The sequence below is a fragment of the Lepisosteus oculatus genome, chromosome 3 (genome assembly GCF_040954835.1).
Source record: "Lepisosteus oculatus isolate fLepOcu1 chromosome 3, fLepOcu1.hap2, whole genome shotgun sequence".
NCBI lineage: Eukaryota > Metazoa > Chordata > Actinopteri > Semionotiformes > Lepisosteidae > Lepisosteus > Lepisosteus oculatus.
The window spans coordinates 16,141,343-16,164,153 of NC_090698.1; the positions used below are offsets into that span (position 1 = coordinate 16,141,343).

Consider the following 22,811-nt stretch of genomic DNA (forward strand, 5'->3'; position numbering starts at 1 on the left):
CAAAGGAAACGAATTAATAACAGTAAATTATGCAGCCGAGAAACCATTGTGATTTCAGATGGATTCCAGGGTCAACAAACTGTTGAGATAGTGTGTCAGGTATAAATTTATTTGGTGGCTTCATGTCATATCAGGTGTGTTCAATTGATCAAAGATTAGCAGTCTTTGATTCTTTAACAAAGGTTTTTTGCTCCATACCTTTTATACTACTTATACATAGGCTAAGATACATGTACAGTGTATAATTCTTGCAGATTTTTCCAGTTAACAACAGTTGGCATGCTTAGAGCATTTTTAATTTTGCTCTGATAGTAAGGAGATGATCAAATACCCTGAATGGTGTATGTGAGTGTTTCCATAAGAAGCTGAACATTAACTCCAGTGAACTCCAATAATATAATAGAATGTGTATTATATGATAATTAATGTTTATTTCTTTATAGTGCCGTGAGATTTTATCATTCTGCCTCTCACACTCGGCCCTTGCACAGATAAAAGGACTTCAGGCCACATGATTCCCTCGGGGGGATATCAAAAGTTGCATATAAGAAAAAAAACTTTTTAACATGCTCCATGATCACTGTGAGCTCCACTGTGAGCAACAAAATAAAGTACTGCTGGAAAGCTAGTACTGTACATGAAGTGATATAAAACACAAGTTTCGGTTCTCTAACATCAGAGGGGACAATGTGCTTGTCAAAGGTCTTATGCAACACATGCACTGATATGAGATAAGCTCTATAAATAGGGACTGAATACTACATCTATGTTGTCTAAGTCTTGAAAATTTTACAAGGGAAAGCTGCTTTGAAAATGCAGACATTGTGAGAACTGCTTAAAGATGGAATTTCCTGGACAGTACAATAGATGTCACAAACCAATGAATTTAAAAAGGGTATTTACTGCATATACTGTAGAAATACCTTAGACATCTTAAACACAGTCAGGGGTTGCAGTATGAGCATGTTATCATCATCACAAACTACTCAAAGCCTCCACTAATTTCTTTACTATTATAACAAGTTGTACTGTTATTAATACAGCTTGCTTTGTGTGAGAAGAAACTCGTCATCCAGTTTTTACTTCACATCAAGTAGTATATTCAAAACCCTAAGTAGAACGTTTCAAGATAAACTAGACACGAGCAAGTGATAAAACCTAATTCATCACATTTTGCAATCAAATCTAATTGACTCATTGTGAGGTGTTTCTCTTCTTTAGCACTATTTGCTACTTTCTACAGGAATCGTTTCTTAAGATGCTCGTCCCTCCCCTGTTAACAAGTCTGTAGACATTTTCTACAGTGCCTAACAAAGTGATCACCTTTTGTTGCTTTAAAGCTTGCAGTCAGGAACTTTCAATAGGTGTTAGATACACAACTGACTTTACACTACTCCACAAAGCAAAAAAGTAAAAGAAGGAAGTAAATAGATAATTAATATTAAAGAAAAATTGAATAATACTGATTGCATGTTCAATGCTGTTACATATGGCTACAAACCTGAATAGCTTAATTGGACCTCAGCTTTCGCGTACAGTAGTTCATTTGTGCCTTCATTGTGTTTCTCCAGCGTTGAACTGGGCTTCTTCACTGACTATGATTCTGGACTGTGTTTCGTTCGCTACAGCCACCTGTTACTTACCCGTTTGTCTGCCTGTGCCTGCTCTTTGTTTTATCGTGAACAATGGACCGCTGCTTAGTTACATACATTAGTGCACAGGAAAATACGAACGCCAGTGTTCTCAATTTAAGGATTTTCTTGCACGCTGTGCTTTAACTATGGAAAAAGAAAGCAGATTGGGCATACACCTCTCTAAAGGAGCATTTGAACATACGGTATATTAATTTAAATTCTTCATTTGAATGGGACTGATTGGAGACCAGGAAACACAGATAGATGAGCCAGATAAAGAGAACAACTACCTGTTATGATGTCACAGCTGCTTATTGTCATAGGTGTCTAGATATATAAAACACACACTGGGCTTATAAACAACGTAATACCCTACATCAAGAACAAGAAACTATTCTGACATTGCTCGACAAATGTTCTTAAATGGAAAACAGCAAATTATCACTTTGTTAAAGAGAAGTTATTTTATTGCACAAGTGATCTCCTTTTGTTACAGCAACGGCAAACATACAGTACTGCCAATGCTTGTCAACTTCCTGACATGTTCGTTTCCATTGAGAATTTTACTTCAACAAACCAAACCAAAAATCACTACAGTATGTTTTTGGAGATCCACAGGGGTCTTTTAATTGGTACTGTACACTATCTTCAGTTCTCAATTGATCTGATTACTGGTTCAGCTGTGTACTACTGCACGATAAGAACACAACAGTCTTGTATATCAGTAGCTCAATTGTACCCACACATTATTTCCATCTTAAATTGTGAGCAAAACGTTTTGTTGATTGTTTGATTAGTATCATTTTGTGGAGTAAGAAACTGCTGAGCTCAAGTCATGCGATTTCAAAAAGAAATCAGATGCTCAGTGCTTAGTATTCTAATTAAATGCCACAAACAAAGGCTGATAAGGAATCTGTACAAGAAACGCTTCACAAAGACAAGTTTACTTAATGTAAGAACAGTGAAATATAGAGAGAAACAGAGCAGTTCAAGTGATAAACGTATTATCGGCATCATTGAATTCAATGTGTGTGAGAGAAACTGTCCTGAAAAGGAGACATTCTGCTTTTACCATCAGCAGATTAGTTCAGAGAAATCAGGAAACTGGTTCTTATGACCTGGAAAACAGATGGTCAGAACACAGTCACATCTATCTGATCCTCACATTCAGATAGCAGTGGCCAATCCGCATGAGAAATGTTGAGATGAAATAACCTGCGCATCCGCATAATGACTGTGCCTCTCTTGTCTACATGAAAAAGCTTTGAACCCTCGAGAGGATGCTCAGAGGTCACGCTGACAGTCAGGAGCTGAACTTGCTGTGTTCTGTGGGCCTGTGAACATCTGAGGAAGCAACAGAGAGAGTGGCAGAGGGCTCTGTACCCAGTGCACGCTGTTGTGCCCCTGACAGGCCTGGCAAGACCAAGTGTGCGGAGATGTGCAGAGGGAAATACTCTGGTGGATTGCGTGAGGACGTGAGGGGAAATCACTTTTAACACAACAGTGCCTTTGCTGGAGTTTAAGGGCATCATTACAGCTCAGTGACACACAGGTGAAGTTCGTGACCCATGAGTGATTTGCGTTTTTACATTTTCAGCAGGTGTTGGGGTCCCCAAGACCAGGCCGTGAACCCCTGACCTAAGAAACAATTCATACCCAAGCTGCACGAGGGCCGTTGAAGAGTGAAAGCCTGTCCATACTTTGCAATATATAGGAATTGCAAATGTATGTGCAATTGTATACTGTACTAAGACTTTATTTGTGATTTAGTGCAATTATGCAATGTTTATGTTCTTACCTCTTTATATATTTTTGAACATGCTTGGTAGATACTGGATAACAACCGTGGAAAGGCTCATCTGTGGCAATATTTTATTTCATATATACTTGTTCGGTTCTGATTTCTAAATTGAGTTTGATAAATTGTGGAAATTTGCCACATGAGTTGGACTGTATCCAGCACTACTGTTAGATAGTCCCTTAAAACAAAGCTTTAGTCTGAATTCCCCATCCTCTTGCTCCACGTAATGTTTTCCTTTAGCTGCTGGATGATGATCTGACTTTTGGAAAACAGTGCTTCCACTGTGAGAATGTGTGACAGGCTCACCTGCAGCCAGAGCTCTTGAAATGTGTTCTCCTTTATGTCCTGGCTTTGTGTCTCACAAAGTAAAAAAATAGCAATACAAAATGTTGCCTGTGGCTCTTTTAAAGTTTCCATGTAATAAGGAAAGTACTTTCTTATGCAATTTTGGCATCTTAATTCTCACAGCTGTGGTTCAGAAGGAAAGCTATGAGCTATCAGTGCTGATCATCTCTGTAAAGGCTTAATCTGTATACTGGACTTCCTCCACGGACAGTCTGGCTTTCACACCATTTTAAGGATGGTTGGAGCAGGCAGCCTGCTGTAATTAAAGTTTTTAAATGTAATTAAAGCTAATAATCACTGCTGTAATAACATTGTATTGTTGAAGGCAATCCTAAACTCCAGGTTCTCCCTCGAGCCGCTGCTCTTCCTGTTCAATTATGAATATATGACTCAGGTTGGAGTTTCAGTGAGAACCCCCATGTAAAAACTAATCGGAAAATCATTACAGTTTATTATCAATGCTGCTTTTCACTCCTTCCACACCCGACTCATACCCAGCCATTAAAGCATGTTGAGCACTCCCTTTTCTGTACAACTGTTCTTTATGTTAAGAGATTCCCTTTTTGTTAGGCCCAGGAATAAAGTTCACCAAGTTCCTCTACAATGTGTTAGACGAAACTGATTTGGTGCTCTTTCGAACAAGAAACACAATTACCACATAAACCACCCAAACCGTGGGCCAATTTTGTTTAAGAAACAGGTGCAGCCACCACACAGGTTCTCTGTTTCTAACTGACTCTTGTACATCTTCAGTATTATTATCGTTTTCTCCAATTCACAACGTTTGAGACCAATACTACTAAATGCAAATAAATATTTTTAAAATTACAGCGTGGCACCAACTGGACATCCAGGTTATTATTTAATTTGCTTTCTCCCTGAGGGCAGATTAAATCAACACAATCTTGCTTGAGAATGTGGGCTTCACTCCAGGGTTCAGATCCAAGCAGATTCAGACTTTATGTTCTCCAAAGCACTGCTGAAGGAGTAAAGTACTTGTCACCTCACGCAGGGCTCATTGGGTATGTTTGCATTTGTACAAGTAACCCAGAACAAGAGGACATGGGGAAATGAACTGCTTGATTTGATTGAACAAGAGAGCTGTGAGTCTTCAAGTCCCTCAGTGCAATTGGGTAAATGTGCCCTGTATTCTGTATCATAACTGTGTATTTTCATAACAGCAGGATTCATCCTAGGAGAAGAGCGTGTACACGTGCATTGAGAGGATTGTGTTACACACAAAAACGTGGTTGTGCAAGACAAAATCCTCAAGCACTGCACATCAAAAGCCGTCTTTTAGTGTTAGGACAACACATGCCTTAAACATACGTATAAAGTCACATTTTATTTCTTTGGACTGTATGATTTCAAGTAGGGACAGTTGTTTCATTGTTTTCAAATTCCCTCTCCAAATTCAATAGATTGCATGCTGTGAAGACAGCAGTGCTAATGGATGTGTAAGGCTTACTGAGGATCTTCCTTTTCCCCACAATGTGACTTCAGCAGATTCACTACACAAGACTATTCTTGTTGTGCTGGAATCACATCTTGTGAGAAAACTGCCGATCTGCTTGCTGCTGTACCTGTTCCAGTAGATCAACTGGGAATATTCTCTATTGGATTAGCAGTCCATTAAGAAAGGAAGGCAGTGGAGGGTGGTAATGCTACAAAACATGAAATGACTATATCTAAATTGCCTGACAATGTAAAACTATATATACACAAAATCACTAAGCATCTTCTCCCACTCTTCTGTTTTGCAAATAGTTTGTAGATGGTTAGGATCCTTTGCAACTGTGATTGTTACCAGTACTTGTAAATAAGCCTGAATATTTACTGTACGCAAGCTATTTTCCAAGAGAAATTTTACGTTTTTTTCATGTTAAAACTGTCAAATTAAAAATGATACAGTAAAAGGGGATGTTTAGCTATTGAACTGTGCTTTATTCCCCAATGTACATATTTCCACAGCCTGGCTTCGTTCAAGAAAGTGCTTCATGAAATCCTTGAATCGGTTAACTACTAACTACTAAACGGACTGGATCGGTCAAACGGCCTCCTTTCCTTTGTAACTCTTCTTGTGTTCTTAACAATATCGACTTTAGTTCATACTGAACATCCACTTCTCTTTGTGAAAGACACTGTTTCTTTAGTTCCTTTGGCACAAAGTAGGGTGCTAGCTGGTAAAAAGGTATATTAAGAACAGTTTAATTCAGCTGGGTACACCAATTTGCAGTGTGTGCCAGTGGGTGTCCCTGTAAAGTACTGTATGAACGTGGTGTTAGCACTGCCCAACAAAGGCAATACTGAAATAGTGCTAATTCAAGCATAGGAACATTCACTACTAAGACACCGAAATTATGAAAATTTATGAAAAACTGAAAAACATTGAAAGAAACAAGCTATTGTATTACAGATTTTTTTTATAGATAACTCCTTAAATGCTCGTCTTAGTTTTCCACATTTCACAAACTTCTTTTTTCACAAGGAGAATAAGAATGGCTTTTCCGAATGGTTTGAGATATAACAGCATTTGGGTACACCTGCCATTATCTTGGATAGTACATAATTTATCTGGATGTGGAAGTAGATTATAAAAGTAATGAGTTGAAAGGGGAGAGATTTTTACTGTATTACTCATCAAGAAAAATCAATCATTCCAAAAAATAAAGTGAATGAGGTCTAAATTTATTGTCATTGTGTTACTCTTGAGAATATGGGAAGGAAGCTGTTTACCAGTGATATCGTTAAATGCTGTATAATGTGCACAAGAGAGAAAGTATGACAGAGTAGTTACAGCAGCCATGTGACGTAGCAGTAGAAGAAGTTTAAGGTTATTGTGGTGACATATTTAGGGTCCTTAGGAAAATGCTATTAAATAGCAAATTGGTATGTGAGACAGGACGGCCTGACAGCACATTCTCTTTCTTTATTTTCCTTGCTGTACATTCTCCTGTTTTTTTCAAATTGGGTTCCTATGATGGAGGAAACAACATTTATGGGCAAGAAAAGCCATGCCTTTGTCATTCCAGCCCAAACAAAACAAACACACGCTTACTGTACGTTTTCTTACTGCACAAGACCTTAGGAGTTTGAGTCATGTCATCCTGAGCTTATTGTAATCCTTTTCTGTGCATTGTAACTTGAGCTACCTTCTTGCTGTCTTTGCCTAGAACATTATTTGTCACAGTGAATGATGGTTTTAGCAAACAAAAGTGACTGTGACAAGGATTCACAAAGCTGAACAGAACAGAAGAATCTGGGATGTTTCATCTTGAACATGGACAATGTCACATTGGAAAGTGTGATTCTGATTTCTTTCAGCCCACGTGCTGCCATGTTCTGTTTGTGCCAATCCAATCCATGCATGTACTGTACTGCAAGTTCATGTTAAAGTTTGTGTGCTGGGGAAGACTACTCCAAAGATTCAATAGGCTAGTGAAGAATTACTGTTAGTCAGGATGCAATTAAAAAATATAGATAACAACACAAAAATGAAACGTCCACTAAACTCATATTAATCTACCTGTTGCTTAAATTGAAAAAATTAGTCTAGTGAAAAACAGTTAAGCTCACAGCATTTTGGTAGCATATTCAGAACAGTACTGTGAGTGTTTATCTGCCACTGATGCTCTTCAGCATTTAAGAATGTTTCTCTACTCTGCTGCAGTATTTACTGTATGTGACCACATGGTCAACAGTGTTTATCGGACTGGGTCCAGTGCACAGCCTTGCTATAGACTGCAAGCTTAATCAGACTACATTACATTAATACAAGCTATTGCTGCTGCTTTTTGGATCGTGTCTTTATCTTGGGTGAGTCATATTGCAAACAATTGCTCAACTGTAAAAACAAAACAGTCCAGAAGAAGAATTTTGCATAATACACTGTTCTACAACAAGGAAGGCCAGACACAGCAATAACAGCGTTATTTCTATCTTCTGCTCTCTTCCCTCACACCAGGCAGAGGAAGCAGATATATGAGCAGGCTAACAAAGATAATTAATGAAGGCATCATTCTAGCAGTTTATTAGATACTGCCAGGGGATGTTGAGGCAACCTAGAGGCTTATAGTGTCTTCCCATTAATACGTTTATTGCTTTTCACAGTATTTTGCCATTTAAATTCCAAAAGTCCTGTTGTGAAGCTCAACTCTTTCTCTTACCGCTTCTGCCCTCTCACTCTGTTCTGATCCACGAAAGGCGGTGAATACAGCTCATGGATACAATTCATTTCATTTCAGAAATACTCTAATTTTAATTGGCTGAATGACTCGAACCCACATCTCTCTGCATCCCACCACTAAACTGACTTCTACACAGTGTCAGCCTAGGGCAGAATGGCACCTCGGCCCATTACTGTACCTACACTGCTCTCACTTGGAAATCCCAATTCGGACTCCAATATTCTGGTTAAGATTCTTACCCACTATTGTGTAGACATTTAGAAAAACAATTCAATCGACGGTGCCATATGACAGGAAGATGGGAGACTGCTGGTCTGAAGACTCCCGCAAAGACGACTACACAGAGGGGAAGTCGAGCAGTGGTGCCTCTTTGACTTAACACACCATCGGGCCATTTGGAAGTAATAGAAAAACACATTAAGAAAACCAACTTGTGTAATGTCATGTTCCCTAGTGCGGCAAGAACAGGAAGTGAGACTTTTCAGCAAGGAAAAGAGCCTCTGCTTAAGCCACCAAGAGCAGTTGCTTTCGCAACACTCTGCAGTCATGCAGTGCAGGCTGTCAGTGCCGAGCTGGAAGACCCCCTGCTTCGCAATGCCCGGCTTCTCCTCGCACTCTCTCTCCTGCGCTTCTGTTCAGCAGTAACAAATTAACAGAACCTTGCCCACATGCCTGTCTTATTTACTTTTTAGTAGGAAAACTATAACAAAAGGTTCTTTCTTATGAAGGTGAGAATGTGAAAGAAAGCCTACAGCCCCAGGAGATGCAGTTAATCAGTTTAGAAAGACTCTTTTTTTAAGTATCGCTTGTGCTTGACTACTGTGTAATGTTACTATTCATTTGACTTATTGGGCTCCCAGTTTCCGCATGTTGTTAGTTAAACAATATAAAAGGTTACTGTCTCCTGTTTTTTTAATTAAAAAAAAACAAGGAATACATTTTTACTCCCCAAACATTGGAGGGACTAGAAAGGACTAATCTACAGGCACCAGACTCTCCAGCGCAGCTGAGCAAGGACTGTTAATCTGCAGCAAATCCTGTCAAACTCAGCACCTCAGCTAAACGTCACCAAACCAAACAAAAGAAAGCAATTTCATTGGTTTTTCTGCATGTTTCTTTAAATTTTAATAGAAGGATTTGGAAGGTCATATTTTGTCTTGTATTCTATGGACAAAAGGAAAATGAGCACCCCTTCCTCCTCTCGATTCTTTCACCAAAGCAAGTCTCTATGTTAATTACTGGCATCTCCCAAAGCTTTCAAGCTGTGTTTATAAGCAGCAGAAGTGAAATTAAAAAAAGATCAACCTGACTACTTACCATTACTCCAGAGCTGTTTAAAGGCAGACCTCCAGTGCAGGATGTGAGCTGGGGCTCTGCAGCAGTACTGTCTGACAGTATTTACTTCCCTTCATGACTATGAGGCTACTCTATAAAGTCATCACAGGAAGCCCTATCAGCCTATTCATCGGCTTTTATATTTGCCTATTCCATGATGCCGACTGGCTGTTTCCATTGTTACAGAATTAGGCAGAGATTAACTCTTGGCATTCCAAGTGCAGTAAAAACAAAGAACCGGCAGTCTGCCACAGGTGTTTTCTCCAGTCTCTGCAGCTTAGCGATTACACATAATGTTCACAAACAGTATTATAGGTGCTCCTGCTCACTTCATCTTACAGCACTAGTTTCTGGAAAAGTTTACATTCTGTATTTCTACTTTCTGTACTTTCTGTATGTTTACTTTCTGTATATTTCTGTACAGAAATATACAGAAAGTAAACCTTGGATTCACCCTTCACCACACAGCTAATCAACAGTACAGTAATGACTGGCTAATGGGAAGGAAATACTTCTCAGAACATTTTGTTCAATTGTAATGTAATGTGGCTGATTAAGCCCCTCTAGCAAGAATCCCATGGAGCGTAAAATATTAGACTGGCATTTTTGGTCAAAAGTTTCTTCTGTACCTGAAGACTGAGCTCTTCAAGGGCCAAGTTACTGAGCTTTTTGTTTCAAAGCAATGCTTTTTCTAAAACCTTTTTCTAAAACCTGATATAAACTTCAGCTGACTTTCTGAATCTTTTTAAAATCTGCAGCAAGTACTTTATAAAAACCATGAGAAAAATATCTTTTGGATTAAAAAAAACTTTTGGCATCACCAAGAGGATTCAAAATGTGAGGTGCAAATTGTTTGTTATCTTTTATTTTTAATGAAATACATATCAGCCAGTGTAATACTGCAAAATGAGGGGCACACAATTTTCATCCATCTAACATGTCCTATTTGGTAAATTCTTCAGGCCGAGGGCAGTTGACTTTACTGTATAGAAATCATACACTTTTCTGAGTTCCACAACACCTGCTGCACTTTGCTGTGAGAAATCAGACTTTGCAAACTGCATATACAGTTGTATGCAAACGTTTGGGCAACACTGGCCAAATTACATGTTTTATTGATTTTCTAAGTGAAAAGAAGTTAACACAACCTCGGCAGGGAACAAACTTAAACTTGACATATTTCTGCACATTTTAATGTACAGTTACAATTTATTTGCTGAATTTAACAGATTGAAAAAAACTTAAACAGTAAATGTGGCATGTACAAAAGTTTGAGCACCCTATCAGTCAGTACTTAGTAACACCCCCTGTGGCAGAAATCAAACCCTCCAAACGTTTCTTGTAGCCAGCTAACAATTTGTTTTTCTCACTATTCCTTGCAGAATGCTTCTAGTTCTTAGGTCGTCTTGCATGCACTGCATGTTTGAGATTTTCAATAATATTCAAGTCTGGGGACTGTGAAGACCTCTTTCGTTTCTTGAAGTACTGTAGTTCATGGTTGATATTGAGGCATATTTTGGATCATTGTCCTATTGTAATATCTAACCTCTTATCAGCTTTAGTTTCTTCGCTAACTGTGGGACCTTAGCTTCCAGAATTTATTGATACTTAGTAGAATGCATTCTTTCCTCTACCCACACATTTTTTCCTGTGCCACTGGCTGCCACATAGCCCCAAAGCATAATAGATCCACCCCCATGCTTAACAGCTGGCAAGGTGTTCTTTTCTTCAAATGTTTCTCCTTTTTTTCTCCAAACGTGCCATTGGTGATTGTGGCCATAGAGTTAAATATCTACTTCATCAGACCACCAGCACTTGGTTCAAAAACGCCTCTGGCTTATCTAAGTGTTGTGTTGCATACTTCAGACGTTGACTTTCGTGATGAGATCGCAGGTAAGGTTTCCTTCTGATGACTTCCATTCAGATCATGTTTGTGCAAGCAACGCTGCACAGTGGACCGGTGCACCACTCCTCCTGTGCCAGCTAAACCTTCCTGCAGGTCCTTTGCAGTGACATGGGGGTTTTGCTTTGCACTCCTGACTAGTCTACGAGCAGTTCTATCTGAGATTTTCTTGGTTTTCCAGATCTTGTCTTGACCTAAACAGTTCCCCTTAACTTCCATTTCTCAATAACATTTATGACAGTGGAAATTGCCAGCAGGAAGCGTTTAGATATCTTTTAATAGCCTTCCCTTGCTTTGCAAGAGTCAATTATCTTTATTTTCTGCTCCTCGGGCAGCTTCTTAGAGGAGCCCATGGTTGTTGAGTTTAAGCACAACACCCTGAAGGGTTCGAAGAGTCAGAGAATCTATGAAGCTCTGGAATTGTCATCACCTGACTTAGATTAAGGCCTAACCAGTCAATTAAGTTCTGAGACCTTACAAAAGAAATAACACTAGTGGACCAAACGTTTGCACATGCCATATTATTGTGTTTTATTTTTTTCAATCTGTTAAATTTAGCAAATAAATAGTAACTGTACATTAATATTTGCAGAAATATGTCAAGTTTAAGTTTGTTCACTGCAGAGGTTGTGTTAACTTCTTTTCACTTAGGAAATCAATAAAACATGTAAGTTGGCCAGGGGTGCCCAAACCTTTGCATAAATCTGTATTTCATTAAGGTTTACGGTGGTAAAGTTTGGATGGTAATACGTATAAAATGGTCTGTGCCTTTTTGTAAACCAATGTGAGCACATATAAAAATTTTCCTCTTTGTGCTCATATCATATTCCAGATATTTCTAAATAAATTATTGTTTTTTTTAGCAAAATTCTGCCTGCTTTAGAACATACTGTAGTACTGTCAAACAAATTTCTAAACACAATTATAATCAGAAACTCTTCATGCAATTCAACAGATAGGTTTTCATTGATCATACCTTTTAACATCTGCAACTAAAAGACAGTACAGTAAAGGTGAACTGTCATGAAGATACAGGGCTGGGTTTCATGGTTTATTTAAAGCATTGAAATACACAAAATTTAATGTTAGAGCCACTCGTAGTGATATTTTTTCTTTACCTTTTTATCATGATGGTTTCAGGTCAGGATGTAAATTTTACACTTTGAACATTTGGATTCTTGGTCTGTGTTTGAAAGCAATTAACTCAAAGGGCATTACTTGTAATAGAATGATACAGCTTTACCACACAACTTCACAGTGTCTGATGCAGCTGGAATTCACAGCATCCAGCCATGTTTGGAAAGTAAAGCAGGAAAACAGTGAATGACATATCTCAGCCTCACACTGACCATCTCACTTGGCATACAGTAGAATGGGCCTAAGTCTGAATTAGTCTGCCTCCTCTCCCATGTGTACTTCTCTCTTGTGACCTTGTGGGATCGTGGTTATTGTGGCTGCAGACTATTTTTGCATACAGCAGGAGACCTTGAAAGAAAAGGAAACAGAAAGATCACATTTGTTTTCTTGTTGTGTGAAACTATATTTAATGTAAAATTCAGATGCTTTCAGGACCAAGGTTCAGACTGGAAACTACCCACGTCAAAGTTCCCCCAAATGTCTTCTTGTTCAGAAACTTGCCCATAATGAGGTTTAAAGTTGCACAAATCACTGTCAGTTGCTACTTTTAAGCAGCTCAACCACATTTACTGGTTTATTAAGGCTCTGAGCACACTGCTCCTTTTGAGACAAGTTAGTTTAGTAACATCAATACTGTGAGAATAACTGACATGCGAGGAAGTGAGAGCAATCAATGGGCTTCATGCTGGAAGTGAGGAATCTTTCTTGGAAGCACTTTTCTATAAAATATTAGAGATTTAACTACTGTCCAACCAGCAGAAAATCCAACTACTACAGAGTAGCTAGAAGACAAAAAGAGCTGCTTAGCATAACGCTCTGGTCAGCCTGGACAGTTCTGTGCTGCTCTGAGAAAGCTGAAACAGATTTTTTTAAAGATACTGTATGAGTGATCTTGGGGGGCATGGTAGCACAGTGGTTAGCAGTGCTGCCTTGTAGTACTGGGGCTCTAGGCTCAGCTCCAAAGCTGCAGTGCTATCTGGATAGAGTTTGTATGTTCTCTCTTAAGCTTGCATGGATTTCTTCTCGGTCCTCTATTTTCCTCCCACAGTCTACACACACTGGTAGGTTAATTGGTTTCTAGTAAACTGCCCCTGGTGTGAGTATGTGCGTGTCTGTGTTTGTGTCAGCCCTGTGTTGGGCTGGGGTCCTGTATATGTTTTATCCTTGTGTCATTGCTTGGTGGGATAGGCCGGAAGCCTGAATTAGATAAAGCATTTAGAAGCATTTGGATGGATGAGAGATCTCCAAAAAAACAAAATAGTTTATCCAAACTGGTACTTCACATAAAGGAAGAAAAACTGAATCTGTTAAAATAGCAGTCCCCCATTATTTTGGCTTACTTATAATTACTGGTATCCAGTCTCTGTACTCACTTGTTTAACATGTCCAGTAGCTGCTGGGTCTGTCTGCTCTTCTTGTGCTGGCTTCCATACAGGACTGTCTGAATCTCTAGGCACTGCAATAATAACAACACATTTTGTTCACTGTTTTTTTCTATGTTTATTGCATCTGAAAACAACAGGAAAGACAAATTCTGATGCCTTACTGCCCTTCTAATAAATGAACGGACTCATTGTAACAATACTGATAAACTAGGGTAGTTCACCCTTAAGGAAATCTGTGGCATGTTGAATGGCTGGTGTGTTGCATTTGTAATTTTGACCAGAGCTTCACTTAAAAAAAGAACTACTCTGAGTAAGCAATGAGAAATAAAGTACAGTGACCACCAAAAATAAGACCCTGCCCTTCTCTGTTCAGCACACATACTGGGATAAGGGAGAACTGCATTCCCTCTGTTGTCAAATAGAGGGAGCTGCACTATGTATCCTTCCAAAACTACTGCAGGTTTCCAGGGAAAGGCAAAAGTGCAAACACCTTCTTGAGCAGCTTGTAGGCCTTCTTCATCTCTCCCCCGGCAAGAGTAATACTGCTCATTAGGCTCAAAGTGTCAGCCATTGAATCACTGTAGTTGCCAAAAGCCTCCACTCTGCGCTGCAGCGTACTGCGGAGAAGTTCGAGCGCCTGCTGTGAATGCAGGAAAACCAGAGTGATCAACTGGCACTCCATGCCAGAGCTCCCAACAGAAACTAATAAAATGTCACAAAAGTGCCCAACTTTCCCCTTCACTGTCTTGGGAAGCCGTCACAAAAAGACATCGGAGATTAACACTGTGACTGGGAGACTGGGAGGACAGGGTAAACGAAGAGACTCTCTCATTAGTTTAGGAGAAACCAATCTGTAGTCATCAGGCTAATTAGATATTTAAATCAGTGAAAAGCATGGGCCCAGGTCAATCCACTTCAAACTAAAACCTGGAAATAGGAAATGTTAGAAATACATGGGGATACTTATCAAGCTAAAATGACTGGAAACTGTGCTGGATTCTGTCTTGATGAACAGTTATTTTTTTCACACTGTTTCATTAATGCATTTTATATGGAAACAATTATATATTAAATAGAGTAAAAATATGTTACAGTGATATAATATGACATACAATAATACATTTTAGTATTTTAGAGGTTTAACAATCACCAAAATATGTTCCCAATTTTCACATCAAGTGCTACTGCAATTAATTACTTAACTGCATGTATACAGTGCTTCTCATCCCAAAGAATCCCGGAGTGCTTTGCACATCTGAAGGGGCTCAATTCATCTACCACAGATGTGCAGCACAGACCTGACGTGCTCTGACACATGGCAGCCATTCTGCACCAACAGCCACACTACACTGCAGATTGTGTGAGCCTAGAGTGGAATTTAGCCAGGATGCTGGGTGATGCTAATGCTATGATGTTATTCTTTCAATCAGTGTTATAGAATCTTTAATAACCACATGATCAAGACCTGAGTTTAACATCTCACTGGGAAGACAGCACCTCAGACCGTACAGTGTCCCCTGTCAACAAACTGTGCCATTAGTTTGGAACTTCTGGTCCAGAAGGAAGAGTGCCAATTCCAGCTCCATCATCATTACTTACAAAAGCAAGCTGTTTCCCTTGGAGATCTCACATCCCATGGGTAGTGACCAGGCCCAGGCTAGCTGAGCTTCTGAGGTCTGATAAGAACATGCTGTATGTTGATCTCATGCAACAACGAGGATTCTTCTTAATTTAAAATATTTCCAACATTGCTTTGATGAAATATTTAATTAGAGCACATGAGAACAGCCCCTAAATACCTGCTGTCTTCCTGTTTGAATCAGCCAGCTTGTGTAGTTATCCACTGCGGGGAACGTCAGAGGGTTTTCTTCTCCCAGTACACTGCGAAACATATTTATGCTTTCCTTGAAATACTGTTCTGTCAGCTCTATAAGAAAAGATCGGTCTCTTAGGACAGATATCTGAGCCTCCCAATAACTCTGTTGGACCAAAAAACTAAGTGTGGATTCAACCAATATCTGACCACTTCAATCATCAGACAAATTTCAACAGACAAAGGAAGCTGAAAAACAAAGGCACTGTTCTATTTTCAACACTCAGTTAAATGTTGTTTTGTACAACCTCATGTGCATTCAATCAAAGACATCGTTTTTTTATTTAAATCACTTGCTTTCAATCTGAATTGTGGTAATGGAATACCAGAAGACAAACATTTTGCAGTTTTATCTTTTTTTCCCAAAATGACAAATGTTTATGGGTTGTGCAGACTATATAGGCCAACTGAACAAAAAATAAACAAATATTATGAATTATACAATAACACCAGGGAAACAACGAGTGGAAGTAACAGATAAACTCAATATCATGGCTTACTATAGCCATCCCAATCATGTTGTCCTCAAAGAACTCATCGGGGAACCAGTCACAATCAGCTAACACAAAAGTCCAACAACATCAGGACTATATGGCTGCCAGTCTGTACCGACACCTTTACTTACATCATAATGTTTAATGAAGGTGTTGCTGGTTGTGCAGGGTACATTTTCAGTCCAAACTGTTGGGCATTATTAAACAACATTTGCTCCTGATAGTATTTTCGAACCATGAAAATAAAACACACAGTGAAAAGAGCCCAGCCTGAATATTATTATCAGGCTCTGTGAAAGGATAAACTCTGATAATACATTAGCTTTAGCTTTAACCCTTAAATTCATTTTTCCCTTTGTAACACTTTTTTCCTAATTTGGTAACAAAAAAAAGGTATTTTATGAAGACTAGGAGTAAGCAGACTTTCAGAATCCTGCATGCTTACCGCTACTGCGTAAACTTCCTGCTGCAGCATAGCCTTGAGCAAGTAACAAGGCTGCCTGGGCTGTCTCCACGCTCTCGTTGAGCTGGGCTGTAGCTATGGAGTGAGCCTGAAGGAATTAAGACACACGGGTAAGCAAGAAAACACTACACCTTCATCACATAGCCTTTATCTTCATAATGCATATAAGGTTTGCTGAGAAGTTCAAACAGCTTTTAGCTGAGACTACAACATGGTACGCACTTTCAGTGAAAGTACTCAGAACTTAGATTTGAAAAAGGCACTCATCCAATCCTTGGGATTGTGTCTGACTCTGCATTACAACAGACGTGGAGTCAGAAGTGGAAGTATCATAGAAGAACTGAAACAAGGAAGCTTGTGTTCACAGAGCCCTGAGAGACCGGAATACATTTTAGTTTCTTTAACACCCTAGCCAGAACACTGTTTTCCTACAAGAAGTGGCTAAACAAGGTTTGTGGATCAATTACAGTACCTACTATCAGTGAAACAGCTCGGTGGGCTGAGTGGTCCCCTCTCTATCTATTTTTCCTAAATTATTTCTATCTAATGAATGGACACCGTGGCTCCTTTTACAGGGAACCTGGAGGGAGCTGTTCACAGGACATCTCAGTAATGCATAATATGAGGTGGCAATACGTGAGAGTTTTACACCCTTACTCTGCAGCAGGCTGGCAGGCTTGTGGACAGTATGTCCTCTTTGTGCTCTTGTTCTCTTGTCTGGTCAGATCAATGAAAATCACAAACAGCTGGCCTCAGCTGGCCTCCTTACCAGATACCAATTAAAGTCTAGAAAGGTGAAATGCATAGGTTTGCTGTGTTCAGAAACAATGAAAAGTGTTATCTGTTGCACATACATTTTTCATTTTAAACTAAGGCAGTGGTTGTCTTATCAAGAACTTGTACTTGGTCTCAGCTTTACAGCACAAATAACCTTCATGTCCTCCAGCTCTCCAGCACAAGTGCAAGGTTCTGTCTGATTAGCAACAAAGTATTAGTACTTGAATGAGCCTAAAAAAACAATGTCATAATTCCTTCATAAACACTATGGAGATAATAAAACAACATCAATTTCCCATTATCTCCACTTGTGCAAAAGACGTTAAACGCACAATGCATAATACTGTAACGCATACGGCCAACAGGTACTGTGTAAGAGCTGGCTTACCAGAGCGGTGACGTCACCGCCCTTCCCTGTAATAGCAGGACCACAGCCACTGGGCTGGGGAGAGATCTCTCTTTAGCTCAACAAGCTGGGTCCCTGTTGAGTGACGCCCGAGGCCCGGGTTTGTGTCCCCGACAGTGCGGGGCCGACCTGTGTAGGCAGCAGGCAACGGCGCCCACCTGAACCCCGTTGCATTACAATATGCATCACAGATCATAACAATACATAGTCATGGCTGAAATCTAAGAGCAGAACTTAAAATGAAGACTGTAATTCTAAGAAAAGAGAAAGCAAGATAAAAAAGATAGAAGACACCATTAAGGACCTGAAAGCTGATAAGGACTTTCTGCTAATTCAATTACAGTTATTTAGCTATGTGGGTTTGTGCAAATTGTTTTATTGTGTTGTTTTGTGTCTAAAAAAAAGTTATGATTGTGTTTTTAGCATTGTTCAAGTATAGCAATACCACAATAGATGACATAAAATTTAAAAAAGCCCAGATCTATCTGATAAAAAGTGAAATTAGGCCCTTTTATGTCCTGTGGATTCAGCTGGTTATTTCAAATTGAAGGCTACAAAATTATTCCTGAACTTCTCTCTTTTCTAAGCAGATTTAGGAACAGGACCAGATATGCGACTCCCACACAGCTCTCCCTTCTCAAACAGATGCCCAGGAGTGCACCTGCAGCAGGTGTTCGATGGCCTCCTCATGCCTGGCTCTCATCTGCTCTGCTCTTGCCATCTCCTGGTAGATGCCGACCAGGTCTAGACTGTCCTGTCCTCGCGTGGAGCTCACACAGGAAGCTGCTTTTTCAAAGTACAGCACAGCAGACGCAGGTCTTTTCTGCTGCAAGGCCACCCTGCAGGGAAAGAGCCACAGGAGTCCGACAGAGACCATGGTTTGGATTTGACATTTCCCCAACGCTGGTTCTTCCACAGAGAGGGAAAGGAGAACAGGAGGCCATTCTTCTAGAGTATCAGTATAGTATGGATAAAATTATCAGCCAACTCAATTAGCAGCTAAATGCAATTATTAATATTGCAGACATACTGACATTTCCTCTGTGAATAACTTATAAGTCCCTGAACCACAGGTCATTTAATTCAAAATATTTTTAAAATACAATTCAAAATGTTTTAAAGTCAGAATTTATAACACAATTGGCAATGTCTGAAAGATAACTAATAACAGAACAACAGCGACAGGCGTGTTGGTGTTCTATGTTAACATTTCCTCACACTACTACCCTGAAACAAGGGATCAAACAATGATAGTACCTAAAATAAAAGTTAAAGTATACCTTTATAATTCTGTACATTTCTTTTCTTGTATGATTTAATTAAGAGGAATTTATGTTTTCTTGAAAATAACCTGTGAACCAGCTGGTAGTAAACTGAGTACTGGAAGCCTCAAAGATGTGAAGACATCAGGCAAGTGGTTAAATTCAGTGAGAAAAATGACTGGCTTTATGACCCTACTACACATGCTTACACCCCTATTACACAATCTTTACTGTGATGTGTTTGCAGATTACACCTCTGTAAACGTTTGTTAGGACAGATGCTTTGTTTTGACTGTTTTGCCTTACAATATCCTCAACAAAAATAGAAATGCTCTAAATATAGACTCTAAACTTTGGATTCTTCACACTGCATAACCCCATTGTTCTACCAAAGGCAATAAAGTCCAACTCACTAGTGCCTCAGGACACAGAGAAACAAGTTACCTGCCCAGGGCCCGTTGCAGGTCTTCCCGGGAGACATTCTGGGCTCGGTATTCTGATCTACACAGGCCCTGGTGTCCCTGATAGATCTTCTCAGCTTTCTGCAGGTTCTGGTGAGCTTCATTCAGAGTGATGAAGTCAAGGATAAAGCCAATACGTCTATGCCCCTGCATGTACAGTACCTGTACACTCCCTGACTTCTGGACATCCAACACGCATGCTACTCTGCATTTTTGGCTAAATAATACTGTGGAAAGGTAATCATTACATGATTCATGGAGCACCTGTATATAAGAATTCAGATTTTTAAAGCTATTAAAAACAAAAGAACCTTCATTGGTCTCCTGATTTGCTTCCGATTTCTCCTCTGATCCTGTTGTCATCACATCCAAATATTTACACTCATAACTCCCAGACATTTCTTTTTAGTTTCTTGAAAGGCACGATATAATTTTGATTGAACAGTATAATTCTTCCTCAAACTGAGTTCACACACTTCCCTAGAGCTCGTCTTGTTCTGACTTCTCTATTCATTGCTGTCCTCCAAAATCTCCCCCCAGAAATCGTCACCCAGGTCTCCCCCTTTTTTCTCTTGCCCCACCAGCACCCTGCCCACAGATTACTTCCTGTTTTCCCCAGTCCACCTCACTTACCCTCATATCCCTGCTCTCTCCCATACTCCTCCACAAACTAGAAGAAGATTCCATGTTGTCCATTTTGGTCTTTCATTTTACTTTAATGAAATATTTTCCTTAATAGGTCTGTACACACTGTTGAGGAGGAACAGATACAGTGCGCAAAGGATATTTTTTCTGCATGAGGTGTGCCACCCCAAGGGTGTAGTAGGTGGTCATTAAGGTAGGAAGTATGTCTTTCTTCTCCACAAGTTCTGGTAACAGTGTCCCAGCCAGCAGAATGTCTCTGGCAGTCTCAGCATGCTGTTGTGCTTGTGCAGGAAGTCCTACAGTATTTAAATAAACACAAACGCAATTGAATTGATTCATCAGACTCTTTCAAATGTTTTACAAATTTGTACTGTCAGACAGGATAAGAAAATTGGAAATTAATCCTGTGCTAAAAGGATGGTTAATGCCAGTTCCAATTATTTTCTGTTATTTCAACTAAACAGGTGCCTGGACTTTAAGTGGTTGGGCCCATGTAGAACAAGGAATAATAATTTTGACCTGTTTTAAATAAAACTTCAGAAAAAACATGGCAATAACTTCATCGGAATATAATCTGCAAATGAGACCTTCTGCTCTGTTCATTCTGGTATCAGGCTTATAATGTAGAACAGAGTGTAATTTCAGGTACGACTTCAGTACCTCGAAGCTTTAAATACCCATAAGCCACATTGGCGAAAGCCTCTGCAAGACGCCAGTGCCCGTCTCCGTAGACCAGCCTGGACAGTGCCACACATCTGATGAGCTCAGTCATGGCCCGTGACACCTACATCAACACAGGAAGAGAGCATGTTTAACTGTAAAATAGTAAACAGGGGGAGCGATTGGTTTGTGCTCCAGTGTAAAACCCAGTGAAAATATCACCTCAGTGTGGGAGAGGTGAGCCTGAATGACCTTACTGTAGGTTTAAATGTTCGTAGAGGTGTGGTTAGCCACCAGGTGTCGTGACGTCTACCTCGTGGCTTTTAATTAGTTGCTCGCAGGCTGTGCGCGCACTGTCGAGCTTCTCTGCCGGAGTAAGACTGTCCTCTTTCCAGGGGCCTTCATCTTTCCTCAGATCCTCTTGGATGCTCCTCGACGACGATGAGCCGTCCTGGCTGTGCTTTTCGGGACTGCATCCTCTGCTCTCTGCCCTGGAAATTTCACATGTATCTGTAGTTTTTGTTTTATAGGGCAACAGAGAACTTGTGCACCAAATAATTGTCAAAGATTTTAGTGTGATTTTAACACACTCCAGTGTTTAAATACTCTCTGTAGTTTTTCAGTGCAGATCATGTATTGTTGCTGACAGTGAGAAGTCCATATACTGTATGATGCACGACTCAAGACAATTTTAACCTTATCAAGGATGACTTTTAAAAAACAGTTATAAGTTCTCCCTAACATAATACTCTACCCTTCAAAATATATATACATCAACGTTTGCCTTTATATATACACAAATTTTCAGATCCCAGCTCTTCTTGACCAGTTTTGCTACTGATTCTTATTTGTTTTACTTTTACTTTTTTTCTCAAAACTGTACAGATCTGAATTAATTATGTCGGGATGCATGATGAAACAAGCCTACAAAAATAGAACAACAGTAAAATCAAAACCAAAATTGAAATCGCCTTGAAGAGCAATGCCTGGGGACAGCAGGCAGCAAAGATCAACCTGCTAAAACCTTTAATCCATTTCATCACCAGAAGCTTTGGCTGTTGCTATTGCATTCAATTGCAAACTCCCCTTTTAACACCCAATTTATAACAAAGTCTATATGGCGTGTCCTCAGATTTTTACCTCTTACCTCTGTAGATCACTGGCCTCTGTGGCACAGGAGGCGGTCGGAATTGTTATCACTGCTGGTTGCATTCCCCAGATCACTCAGGCGTGCGTTTGAAAGAGCTGAAAATGAAATGGCAGCATTATCACGGCCAACAGGTGAAGAAGCTTACCTTAACTACACAAGACACATACTGTACCCTACAGTCCTGAACGGGCCATCATACTGCAGCTAACTAAATGAAATGTTGCGCAACACTAACAAAAAGTAATTTATCTGTAACAACAGAAGAACTGCATCAGGTTTTATGACTTTTGTCTTTTCATTTAGGCGTTGTGTATAGCAAAACCTAGAATTTCACTTACAGTAAGTCTTCAAAAACGTTACACGTCTGTCTACTGTACATCATTCAAATGGTAGGTGCAATACTATATGAACTGCAATCCGATTGCCGGTCCATTAAGAATTATATTCGCTTAGTATAACAGAAATCTCTCGCTAACATCACGGGAAGAGTGGTGAAAAATGTTATGTAAACAGTGTTTTCACTGGATGTCCCCAACAATCACCAAATAAACAACCTCAGTACAAGCAATAAAAAGCATCTCGATAATATCGAGGTTTTTCGGTTTTACGTTAGGCGTTGGTCCACCTGGCTACAGCTGTTAAAATATTGTCTATCGGTACGAGACAAAAAGCATGCAATTTATCACGTAATAAGCTTCCAAGGAAAACATCAGACGACATGTTGAATATCATATTTGAGCGAGGTTTTACTGTAAATATAATTACCAACACGTATTTGCACATCCGCCTCTGGTGCACTACACGGAAAAGTGCGTCCTTGCGTAGTCATGGCAGCGACTGCAGCCAATTGAATGAGCTAAAACTGGCAGGTTTCCACTGGCCTGGCAAGGAGT

At 39.7% G+C, this 22,811-nt stretch overlaps 2 protein-coding genes across 5 annotated transcripts in view; both read right to left on the bottom strand.

Moving 5' to 3' along the window:
* Positions 1-9,398, bottom strand: part of fyb1 (FYN binding protein 1) — a 50,054-nt gene extending 40,656 nt beyond the window's left edge. Inside the window, exon 1 of the mRNA XM_069186941.1 lies at positions 9,285-9,398. Within this exon, the coding sequence (XP_069043042.1) occupies positions 9,285-9,287 (3 nt within the window). The 5' untranslated portion in view covers positions 9,288-9,398. The remainder of the gene's footprint in view (positions 1-9,284) is intronic.
* A 742-nt stretch (positions 9,399-10,140) lies between these two features.
* Positions 10,141-22,771, bottom strand: LOC102698674 (tetratricopeptide repeat protein 23-like). Of its 4 annotated transcripts, none has more exons than XM_015340447.2 (12): positions 22,684-22,768; positions 21,916-22,013; positions 21,082-21,259; positions 20,769-20,892; positions 20,251-20,404; positions 19,447-19,572; positions 18,402-18,579; positions 16,540-16,645; positions 15,527-15,654; positions 14,218-14,367; positions 13,716-13,798; positions 10,141-12,690 (listed from the first exon to the last, which is right to left on the bottom strand). In XM_015340447.2, the coding sequence occupies exons 2-12, from the start codon at positions 21,978-21,980 to the stop codon at positions 12,651-12,653; spliced, it is 1,332 nt and encodes a 443-aa protein (XP_015195933.2). In that variant the 5' UTR covers positions 21,981-22,013; positions 22,684-22,768; the 3' UTR covers positions 10,141-12,650. The 4 variants fall into 4 exon arrangements, 3 of the variants coding, with proteins under 3 accessions (XP_015195933.2, XP_015195934.2, XP_015195935.2); XM_015340448.2 differs by lacking the exon at positions 22,684-22,768 and adding an exon at positions 22,257-22,652; XR_001477771.2 differs by lacking the exon at positions 10,141-12,690 and adding an exon at positions 15,327-15,403 and having other exon boundaries at positions 22,684-22,771.
* Between the last annotated feature and the right edge of the window lie 40 nt (positions 22,772-22,811).

Excerpts from the sequence above, each read along its gene's own strand:
- LOC102698674 (XM_015340447.2), bottom strand. The coding sequence starts at position 21,980 with ATGCAACCAGCAGTGATAACAATTCCGACCGCCTCCTGTGCCACAGAG. Across the intron at positions 21,260-21,915 it reads GAGGCCAGTGATCTACAGAG|GGCAGAGAGCAGAGGATGCA; the intron begins GTAAGAGGTAAA and ends TGAAATTTCCAG. Across the intron at positions 15,655-16,539 it reads AGGAAGTTTACGCAGTAGCG|AGCTGACAGAACAGTATTTC; the intron begins GTAAGCATGCAG and ends CTTTTCTTATAG.